Source organism: Nannospalax galili, unplaced genomic scaffold (genome assembly GCF_000622305.1).
Source record: "Nannospalax galili isolate Female #2095 unplaced genomic scaffold, S.galili_v1.0 scaffold960, whole genome shotgun sequence".
Lineage (NCBI taxonomy): Eukaryota > Metazoa > Chordata > Mammalia > Rodentia > Spalacidae > Nannospalax > Nannospalax galili.
In genome coordinates, this window is record NW_008348313.1 from 3,252,972 (window position 1) to 3,264,692 (window position 11,721).

General features: G+C 48.7%; 1 protein-coding gene across 1 annotated transcript; it reads right to left on the reverse strand.

Moving 5' to 3' along the window:
* Positions 1 to 4,960: 4,960 nt before the first annotated feature.
* LOC103743780 (myeloid cell surface antigen CD33-like) lies at positions 4,961 to 11,366 on the reverse strand. Its single transcript, XM_008845251.1, has 5 exons — positions 11,318 to 11,366; positions 8,200 to 8,553; positions 6,716 to 6,994; positions 5,195 to 5,476; positions 4,961 to 5,067 (listed from the first exon to the last, which is right to left on the reverse strand). The coding sequence occupies exons 1-5, from the start codon at positions 11,364 to 11,366 to the stop codon at positions 4,961 to 4,963; spliced, it is 1,071 nt and encodes a 356-aa protein (XP_008843473.1).
* Positions 11,367 to 11,721: the final 355 nt, after the last annotated feature.

The window sequence follows — 11,721 nt, forward strand, 5'->3', positions numbered from 1 at the left end:
AGGAGGAGGAAGATGAAGGAGAAGAAAGTGTGAAGAGGAGGAGGAGGAGGAGGAAGAGGAGGAGGAGGGAGAGGCCTGGCGAGGGGCAGGTTTGTCCAGCCACAGTGAGGGCTGGCAGGAGGTCTCTGGGTCAGAGTTCAGGATGGAGGATGGAGATGGAGTTTCTCTCATGCCTGCTCTGCAGGTCTGAACAGGTCTGTTGGGGCTGGAGGAGTTACACATGTACCATGATGCACCTGGAGCTCCTGGATCCACCTCTTGTCTCTCCAGGACACTGAGCTGTGGGAAAAACAGAGGCTCCTGTTCTGAGGCCCCCACCCGTGGAGGGACAGATGTGCTCCTTCAGGACTCAGCAACGCAGAAGGTCTCTCACCAAAATTTCTTTTTTCTATTATTATTTGATTGAGACAGGGTCTCATGTAGCCCAGGCTGGCCTCCAACTTGCTGTGTAGCTGAGGATGACCTTGAACTCTTGATCCTTCTGCCTCTACCTGCTGAGTGCTGAGATTACATGCATCCAACTATGTGGTGGTAGACGTTGAACACAGGGATTCATGCAAGCTAGGCAGGTGCTCCACCAGCTGAGCCCCACCTCTAGCTCCTTCACCCCAGTTTTCATGCTGAAGTTCAAACCTTCAGTGCCCTAGAAGGTGACTGTCTTTGGAGACAGGACTTAAACCATATCATCAGGTTGAAGTAAGTTCATGTGAGTGGATCAGAGTTCAGTGTGTACTGTGACAAGAGATTAGGCTGGGCACAGCTGGGGACACCATCACCCTACCTACTCCAAAACTGAGGCAGGAGGATTTCAGCAGTCAAGTTCAGCTTGGACAACTCAGTGAGACTCTGTCTCAACATTTTTTAAAAAATGTAAAAGAGGGCTGGGAATATAGCAATGTAGTGAAGCCCCTGCCTAGGTGTGGCTCAGAGGTAGAGCCCCTGCCTAGGATCCCCCAGTGAGGGGCTGGGGTGTGGCTCAGTGGTGGAGCCCCTGCCTAGGATCCCCCCAGTGAGGGGCTGGGGTGTGGCTCAGGGGTAGAGCCCCTGCCTAGAGTCCCCCAGTGAGGGGCTGGGGTGTGGCTCAGCAGTGGAGCTTTTGCCTGGTTTGTGCATGTGCAAGGCCCTGGATACTAAGCTTGGAACTTCTGAAACATAAAGCAGAAGGAGAGGGAGAAAAGAGGGAGAGAAGGAGGAGACAGAGAGCACGCAGGGAAGATGCAGTGACTGCACGGGAAGATTTCCCGTCTCCAGGTAAAGGCGAGAGGCCTCGGGAAAACCCAGCCATGTTGGACACCTGAGCCTTGAACTTTCTCTCCAGAACTGAGGGGAAAAGATATGTGGGTCTTGCAGCCAGCCAGCCCGGGGCACATTTTTTATGGCAGCCTCAGCAGAACTATTAAAGTATCTGCTGTAGAATTTACTATCCTCATTTGGACAGCACCTGCCAGTGTCCACAGGGTCCTCACCATGGGCAGCCCGGACCTCTGCTGTCCCATGGGACCTTGGCGTGAAGAAAGAGCAAACCCAGACAGATGTCCAGTTACGACTCCGCCCCTCCATTCTGGTCGCTTTGGGAAGGAGATGGAAGGTAGGCAGCTCAGGACCCTCCAAGCTCTGAGCTGAGTCCTCAGAGTGCCAGGCAGGGGTTAGGGATGGCTGTTACCGATGCACAGCCCCTGGAGGTTCGGCCTGGCAGCCAGGACCGACTTGCAGGCCTTCTGGCTGAGCTGAGTTCAGACCGATTCTCACTTACCCGCAGCCTTCAGACTTCCTGAGTGCTTTTGGTTCCCCCAGAAGCTGGTTTCTTGAGGGTCAGAGTTTCTGCGTTCTTCCGAGCTTGAGTTTCCTCCCACCAGTTAAGCATCTTCATTCTAAGACAATGAAACCCCTGGTGAATTCTGCAGTCAGCCCCCACCTCCACTTCAGTGCCAGGATCCACCCCCACCCAAGTCCCCTCACCTTTCCCAGAGCAAGCCCTGGGTGCTGCCAGAGGACCAGGCTGTCTGCATGCTGGTTCCGTGACCAGCCTACCCATTGGATGGTGATCATCCTGCTTCTTGTCCTGGACCCTCTCTCCAGCCTCTCTGCAGGCCTCCTGGCCTCCAGGCTGTCCCCTACTGGGCCCTAGAAATGGCCCTGCTCCTGACTTGGTCATAGCCCTCCTGAGGGTCCCAGCAACTCCAGGATGAAGTTCCTTTAGCTTGGGGATTCCCATGGCCGTTCCTTCCCTGTGCTTCCCTTGTAAGTGTGCAACCATCCGCCTGTCCATCCATCTATCTGTCTACCTATCTATCTATCTATCTACCTACCTATCTATCTATCTATCTATCTATCTATCTATCTATCATCTATCTATCTATCTACCTATCTATCATCTATCTACCTACCTACCTATCTATATATCATCTATCATCTCTGTCTTTCCCCCTCCCAGCAGCCATCAGTAGACATCTATCATCTATCATCTATTTATTGATCACCTATCATCTATCTTTTGATTGATCATATATTTATCGATCATCTATCTATCAATCATCTATCTGTCTAGTTATCATGTATCTCTAGATTATCTATCATCTATCTATCTATCATTTATCTATCCTCTATCAATTATCTATTACTTATCCTTTATATATCTATGATCTATCTACCTTCCTTCTTCCTATCATCTATCTACTTATCATATATCTATGGATTATCTATCTATGATCTATCTATGATCTATCTGTTATCTATCATCTACCTATCGTCTATCTATGGATTATCTGTCTGTCATCTATCTATTGTCTATCTATCAATCTATTATCTCTCTGCCTATTATCTATTTATCTGTCAATGATCTATTGTCTACCTATCAATCTATTATCTGTCTATCCACCATCTATAGATTACCTATTACTTATGTATTATCTATCTACCTTCCTTCCTCCTATCATCTATCTATTATCTATTATCTATCTACCTTCCTCCTATCTATCCACCTTCCTTCTTTTATATGTATTTTCATTTATTTATTTTAACATTTTTATTGAATTTTTGTGATTTTCATACAATATATTTTGATTTTGATGCTCTCAGGTTCCCTCCCCCATCTGCACCTCCCTCCCCTTCCTCAATTTAATGGACTCTATTACATATATTTTGGCAACCAATGGCTGCTGGGAGGGGGAGAGTCAGTCTCTTTCAGGGATGGGCCTCTTGGTAGGTTAACCACTGTCCTAGTTTGTTCTTCATTGCTGTAACAAAACACTCTGACCACTACCAACTTGGGGAGGAAAGAGTTTATTTATCTTACATCTCCGGGGTCACAGTTCATCAGGGAGCCCAGGGCAGGAACTCAGGGCAGGAACCTGGAGGCAGGAGCTGGAGCACAGGCCATGGAGGAACGCTGCTTACTGGCTTGCTCCCTGGCCCCTGCTCAGCCTGCTTTCTTATGCAACACAGGCCCACCTGCCCAGGGGTGGCACCACCCACAGTGGGCTGGGCCCTCCCACATCACTCATCAAGAAGATGCCCCTCAGACATGGCCACAGGCCAGTCCAATAGAGGCAATTCCCCAATTGAGGCTCCCTCAACCCAGGTGTGTCAAGTTGACACTAAAGCTATCCAGCACAACTAGGCCCCCATGGGAAGGACCCACCCTGGCAGAGGCTGTAAGGAAGCCAGGCACTAAAAGTCTGTCTGTCTTTCTATGTTTTTTTTTTTCTTCTGTGTTTTAGCACGCACTAAAAATCACGTGTTAACTCATGGTTGGCTGTGCTTCCTGGGGTTGGAAGGACCAGTGGATCAATTTGACTTGAAGGATATGCCCATGACTGACACATTCAGTATGTGTGGAGTACACGTTTCCTTTAAGCCCATGTAGAAGGTTTATGGAAACTGAACAAGAATTAGCTACTAAGAAAATAAAAAGTAGGGATTATCCACAGTGTGCATTCTGACCTAATTGTATTTAAGCTAGAAATGAGAAGGATTTAGCAGGGTCTGTAGGTACAGGCCTATGACCCCAGCTACTGTGGAGGTTAGCAGGAGAATTGCATGTTCAAGACCAGCGTACACAGCATACTGAGACTCTTAAAGTATGAAGAAGGCTGGGGTGTGGCTCAGTGGTGGAGCCCCTGCCTAGGATCCCCCAGTGAGGGCCTGGAGTGTGGCTCAGGGGTAGAGCCCCTGCCTAGAATCTCCCAGTGGGGGGGCTGTGGGTGTGTTTTAGAGACCTAGTGAGGGGCTAGGGTGTGGCTCAGTGGTAGAGCCCCTGGCTAGGATCCCCCAGTGAGGGGCTGGGGTGTGGCTCAGTGGTGGAGCCCCTGCCTAGGATCCCCCAGTGAGGGGCTGGGGTGTGGCTCAGGGGTAGAGCCCCTGCCTAGAATCTCCCAGTGGGGGGCTGTGGGTGTGTTTTAGAGACCTGCAGTTGCCTAGTATGTCCAAGGACACATTCAGTCCCCAGGACTTGCAAAAGGAAAAGTAGGGGAGTGGGGACATTTCTAAAAATCTGTAGTTCAAAAAAGTCATAATAGAAATTAGAAATGTTTTAATCAAATGATAATAAATAAATTATATCTGTGTCTGTGAGATGCAATTAAAGTTGTGTTTAAGGGAAATGTATAGCTGTAAAAGCAAACAAGGAATGGCTGGACACTGCTGACTTGAACCCCCCTCAATAGAAACTAAAGTTGGGAGAAAGTGTGAGGAAGAAAATTAACGTCATAAGTCAATACAGGGCTGGCGAGAGGGCTCAGTGGGTAAAGGAGCTTGCCACCAATCCTGAGTTCAATACCTCGGGCGGCCCACAGAGTGGAAAGAGAGAATCAACTCCTGCAAGTTATCTTCTGACCTCCATTTGCATGCCATAAGACACACACACACACACACACACACACACACACACACACCAATGAATGCTGTTAAAAACACAAGTCAGTGTGGCAGGCAGGCTTGGTGATGAATTTGAACTCCATACTCATACCAGTATGATGAGGAAGAAGAAGAGCAAGCTGCTTGCGATGGCGCCACACACAGTGCCTTGGATCAGACCTTTCAGGAACACTCTAGACACGGAGTTCTTACCTGGGATGAGAGGGTGGTCCTGAAGGTTTGAGCTGTGACTCTGCCCTCTCTCTCTGCCCCCTGCCTGTTCTCACCCTGACCCCGGGTGTTGTCCCTCTGACCTAGTCGCTAGTTTTCTTATCCTCACTTGGAATCAGGAGGACTCTGAAGGCATGAACTCTGTATTGGTTCCTCCCCTCACAACGGAGTCTCCTGATGATTTCTGGCTCCCACATCAGGAGGATGGTGCTGTTGGCCCAGGGGGCCAGCATGGTGGAGGTCACCTGGAGGATGATGTCCGTGCTGTTTGCACTCACAGGGGCGTCGTCCACCCACCACTCCACAGAGGGTGTGGGGATCCCGTGGAAGGAAGTGCTGCACCTCGGATTCTTCCTCAGCAGACAAGAGAAGTTGAGCAGCTTGGTGGGTGCTGTGGAGAGAGAGGACTGAGGGTCAGGAGGGCCAAGGGTTGGGGGGCTGAGGGTCGGTGGGGGCAAGGGTCGGGAGCCAGAGGTTCCCACTTTCCTTCACTTCCTCTGAAGCCCAACCTTCTCTTTTAATTTCTAAAGATACATCTTATTTTTATTTTAAATTTTTTATTTATTTTACTTTTATTTTATGTGTATGTATGTTACACCTCCATGTATATAAGTGCACCTGTGCCATGCAGTGCTTGTGGAAGCCAGATCTAGGATCCTCTAGAACTGGAGTTATAGATGGTTGTTAGCCATCATGTAGGTGCTGGGAACTGAACCAGGGTCCTGTGTAAGAGTAGCCAGTGCTCTTAACCACTGAGCCGTCTCTCCAGCCCCTTATTTTTAATTATGTCTGTGTGTATGTCTATATTTGTGTATGTGCATATGTGAGTGCAATGCCCATGGAGGCCAGAAGAGGGTGCAGAACCCTCAAGACTAGAGTTATAGGCAGTTGAAAGCTGCCTGGCGTGGGTACTGGGAACTAAACTCATGTCCTTTGCAAGAGCAGCAAACATTCTCAACCACCAAGCTACCTCTCCACCCCCTCTTTATTTTTAATTATGTGCATGTGTGCCCCTCTCTGAGTGTGTATGTGCACTTGTGAATGCAGTGCCCAGAGAGGCCAGAAGAGGACACTGGATCCCCTGGAGCTGAGGTTACAAGAGGTTGTGAGCCATCCAACATGGATGCTGGGAACTGAACCCCAGACTTCTGCAAGAGCAGCAAGCATTCTCAACCACTGAGTCACCTCTCCAGCACCTTTATTATTTTAAATTATGTAATGTGTGTGCATCTCTCTGTGTGTATGCACACATGAGTGCAGTGCTCACAGAGGCCAGGTAAGGGCATTGGATCCCCTGAAGCTGGAGTTGCAGGAGGCTGGGAGCCACCTCACAGGGGTGCTGGGAACTTATCCCAGGACCTCTGCAAGAGCAGCAAGAGTTCCTAACCACTGAGCTGTCTCTCCAGGCTCCTGGCCTTCTTACTCTAATTCCACAGGAGCTTCAAAGCCACTAGGAGAAGCTGAGATTCAGAATTCTCTTTCCTCTTTTCTCCTGGACCCGGGCTCCACTCCGACCTCTGGCTCCTCAGCTCCAGAGGGTCAAATGCGACAGCTCCCCTCCACCCTCAGGTCCCCCTCAGGGTCCACCGTTTCCCCCAGACTCTAGCCCGACTGCGGCCACTGCACTCACAGAACAGCTGCATCTTGACCGTGCTGCTCCTGGACAGGTTTAGTAGGGAGAAATTCAGGCGGCACGGGAGAGTGGCACCCTGGTCCTCAGGCTTCGCAGTGACCAGCACCTCTTGGGGGGAGTGTCGCGAGGCAATGGTGTTGGAAGACGTGATGGGACCGGTCCGGGACAGGAAAGCTTCGTCGTCTTTGCAGGAGCCTTGGACGGTGCAGGTCAAAGTCACAGTATCTCCAGCCCCGAGACTTCCTGCAGTGCGGTGTTCTGAGTGCTGAGTCAGGTCTGGAGGCGAGGGACAGACAGGTATGTTTAGGTCCAGACTTTAGGGGAGTAGCTGCCGTGTGGGTACTAGGAACCAAACCTGTGTCCTCTGCAAGAGCAGCAAGACCTTATAACCACGAAGTCATCTCTCCAACCCTCTGAAGTCTGAATTTCTTTTTTTTTAAATTTTATTTATTACTTTTATTTTATGTGTATGCGTGTATTGCCTGGATGTATGTGAGTGCACCCGTGTCGTGCAATGCTGCGGAGGTCAGAAGAGAGCTTCAGATTCCCCTGGAACTGGAGTTAAGGATGGTTTGTAGCCACCATGTGGGTGCTGGGAATTGAGCCCAGGTCCTCTGGAAGAGCAGTCAGTGCCCTTACCTATGGAGCCATTTCTCCAGCCCTTCTATCAACTTCTCATCCACTAGTCTCTACCCATCCTTGACCTTCTCTGGGCTGTCCTTCCACAGTGTGACCTTTCTGTTGACTGCTTTAGAACTTGCTACCCACAACGTCCAGCTTTTTTAAAAAAATATATTTTATTTTTATGTTCACAGGTGTATTGCCTGCATGTAAGTAAGTGCACCTGTGTTGTGCAATGCCCATGGAGGTCAGAAAAGGGTGTTGGATCCTCTAGAACTAAAGTTACTGATAGTTGTTCATTGCAATGTGGGTGCTAGGAATTGAACCTGGGTCCTCTGGAAAAGCAGTCAGTGCTCTTAACCACTGAGCCATCTCTCCAGCCTCTGAAGTCTGAATTTCTTAAAAAAAAATACTTAAATTACATTATTTGGGGCTAGTCAGATGGCTTTCACATTGTGGAGGGAGAGAACAAATTCTCACAAATTGTCCTCTGACTTCCACACATGTTGTGGCATAGGTGTGTGTGTGTGTGTGTGTGTGTGTGTGTGTTTGTGTGTGTGTGTGTAAAACACCTAAGGTTTTATAACACCCAGCACCTGTTGGCTTGTAGATTTTTGGTTTTTTGAGATAGGTTGTCACTATACAGCCCTGGCTGGCCTGGAACTCACTATGTAGACCAGGCTGACTTCAAATTCACAGAGATCTGCCTGCCTCTGCCTCACAAGTGCTGGGACTAAAGGTATGTGCCATCACCCTGGCCTGAAGGTGCCCAGGGCTTGACAAAGTGAAAATCACATAATTCCCAGAACCCCCTCAGGTCCCCTCCTTCCTGAACCACTTAGTGTGAGCCTGCACATCACCTGTCACAGAGAGCTCAGTGTTCTCCCTTGAGACAGCGCCTTCCCGCTCTCCTAGAGCTTTGTAGAACGAGTCCGTCCTGTTGTCCCTTCTGAGTGTCTTGTGGGCCAGCAGGACACAGTCTTGTTCCTCGGGGCTCCCAATGGTGAGGACTCTGTCCCCTGCGTCTCCACCTGTGGAAACCCTGGGTTCACTCCCAGCTGCAGAGATGTTGAGGTTTGCACTGAGCCCATAGTCCACAGATGCAGGAATGCTGGAAGATGCTTTGGAAAATTCGAGCACACAGGGGATTGTCCTGCACAGGTCATCTTCCACTGAGATGTTCTTGACTTCCATCAGAACGTGAGACAGTAGCTCTGTGGGGAGAGATCTAGGATGAAACCAGCCTCACTTCGTGCCCTGAGTTCTGCATGCATTAAAGGATCGCATTGCCTAGGACAGGCTTGGTATTTGCCCAGCTCCTAGGAAGTCCCTTTGGAGCCCCAGCAAGTCCTTCTTAGTAAGAGAGTGTTTGTTTTGCAGAACAATGGGCTGCACCACAAAGTCTAAGATAAAGATAGGATTTATGGGACTGGAGAGCTGGCTTGGCCTTAAGAGCACTGGCTGCTCTTGTAGAGGACCCGGGTTAGGTTCCCAACACTGACATGGTGGCTAACAACCATCCATAACTTCAGTTTCAGAGCCCTCTTCTGGCCTCTGCAGGCATTGCATGCACAGGTGCACTTACATACACACAGGCAAAACGCTCATGTACATAAAATAAAGATAAATTTTTTAAAAGATGGGTTTAAGATGGGGTCCTTGGGATACACAGCACTGTGAGGTTACAGTCTAGCTGCCATTCTGTCTTCTAAGGGTCAGCTTGTGCTCTCTTGCATCTCTCTCTGTACAGAGAGGTGATTTGTAGCTTGTGGTGGCCTTACGCCATAAGCCTAGCCCTCACTGATACCCAGACCCAAGATAGCCCTGAAATAAAGTTTTACATTTTAAAATTACATTTGTTTATTTATTTATTTATTTATTTAGTCTTTCTCTCTGTATGTCTGTGTATATGTGTATGAGGAGGTCAGGGCACTCCGTGTGTGTGTGTGTGTGTGTGTGTGTGTGTGTGTATGAGGAGGTCAGGGCACTCTGTGTGTCTGTCTGTCTGTGTGTCTATGTGTGTGTCTGTGTCTGTGTCTATGTGTGTGTGTCTGTATGTCTGTCTGTGTGTATCTGTCTGTGTGTCTATGTTTGTGTGTGTCTGTCTGTATGTCTGTCTGGGTGTCTGTGTGTGTGTCTGTGTCTGTGTGTCTGTCTGTGTGTCTGTGTGTGCATGTGTGTGTGTGTGTGTGTGTGTGTGTGTGTGTGTGTATGAGAAGGTCAGGGCACAACTTGCAAGAGTTAGTTCTCTCCAGCCACCATGTGGGGCCCAGATCATCACACTTGGTAGCAAGCACCTTTACCTGCTGAGCCATCCTCCCTGACCAGAATTATGACTTTACTTTTATCTAATGCCTTCTCACACTGTGACTCCTGCCATGTTGGCTAGGTCATAGGTGTGGACCCTCTCCAATGCCTGCCAGTCTGTATGAGCAGGACAATCCTTTTGTCTTAGGGATGTGAACGATGTCTCCCTTCACGTTTCCTGTCATGCTATCTGTGATGGCTGTGAGTCTAATAAAGTTGTTCTAAAGGATAATTCATCCTAGCTGCCCTTAGCATCTTTCATTTTCTTTAAGATTTAGTTTGTGTGTGTGGATGTGTGTGCGCCTGTGTGAGTTTATGAGCACCACGTTTATTGCAACACCTGTGGAGGTCAGAAGAGGGCATCAGAGTCCCTGAATCTGGAGTTATGGATGTTGTTAGCCATCATGTGGGTGCTGGGAACTGAACCCGGGTCCTCTGCAAGAACAGCCAGTGCTCTTAACCACCAAGCCATCTCTCCAACCCCATAACCATGCGTTATTGTTGAGAGAGTCAAGTGATATATGCATAGCTTCCCTAGGACAGGACAACCAGAAACTTGCCCCCCTCTTAAAAATTCTTTTTAAATGTTTATTTATTTACAAATTTATTTATTTTTATTTTAGGTGTATGAGCATTTTGCCTGCATGTATATAGGTGCACCTGTGTAACACAATGCCCTAGGAGGGCAGAAGAGGGTGTCAGATCCCCTAGAACTGGAGTTATAGATGGTTGTTAGCTGCCATGTGGGTGTTGGGAACTGAACCTGGGTCTTCTGCAAGAGTAGCCAGTGCTCTAACTGCTGAGCCATCTCCCCAGCTCCCCTCCATTGATCTTAATCTATACAATTTTGTTGTAATGCTCTATCACTGTAGATATAACAGTTCCATTGAATTACTTTTCTGAGACAGGCTTTCTAAGCCACATGGCCCTCAGACTCCCTATAGAGCTGAAGATCAACTCTTGATCCTCCTGCTCCTACCTTCCAAGTGCTAGGGTTATGGCCACGTATCACCACACCTAGTTTATGCAGGGCTGGGGATCGAACCCAGGGCTTCATGCTAGGAAAACACTCTGGGCCACATCCCAGACTCAGTTCTGTTGACTTATTTTAAAGATATATTTATTCTTTGAAAATTCCATGCACACATACAATGTACCATGATCATATCACCCTGACTTTTTTTTTTTGTTTTTTTGAGACAGGGTCTCCCTGTAGTCCCAGCTGACCTGAACTCACTATGTAGACCAGGCTGGCCTTGGACTCACAGAGATCTGCCTGCCTCTGCCTCCCGAGTGCTGGGACTAAAGGCATGCGCCACCACACCCGGCAATTATTTTAAGTGAGTCTTAGTGCCATCTGTACACTCAGGGGTGTGGGCTCATGCACTATGGTAAGGGGAACCTAGTGGTGATCACCTGTATCAATTCCTTTTCTGTTGCTGTGATAAAACACCATGACCAAGGCAACTTATAGAAGGATGAGTTTCTTGGGCTTATGGTTCACAAGGAACAGCAACACCCCCCCAGCCGTCAACTGTCAACAGCACTAAGGCAAGGGCCTTAGTAGCCCCACCCCCATCCAAGGTGGAGTGTTGACTGGCTTGATCCTGTGCAGGTCTTATGCCCGTAACCACAACTGCTATGAATTCATGTGTGCAACAACAGTGTCACGTTCAGAAGGCAGCATTCCACAGATCTTCCATCCGTCCACTTCTGCCATGTCCCCTGAGCCTTGTGGGGAGGGCAAGGTGGATTCAGATGTCTCACCTACAATGCAGCACTCACAGTCACTGAATCTCAGCACTCGGGACAGCTATGAGTCTCTGCATTAACCACTGCCCTCTGCAATAGAATTCTTTGAGTCATTTCACCTAACAGGTGACTTCCCGAGCAGTGTCGGCCCAATTTGGTCCTCTGGTTTTACAGTTGTTCTCAATGTACATTGAAGTGATGTAAGAACCAAAAAAGAAGCTGCCTCTGTGAACCCGTGTGCTCCAGATAGAAAGATTCCCTTGTGCAGGGAGGAGGGAGACCCAGTGAGCTCATGACACTCACAGAGCTCACGAGTCCCCTCC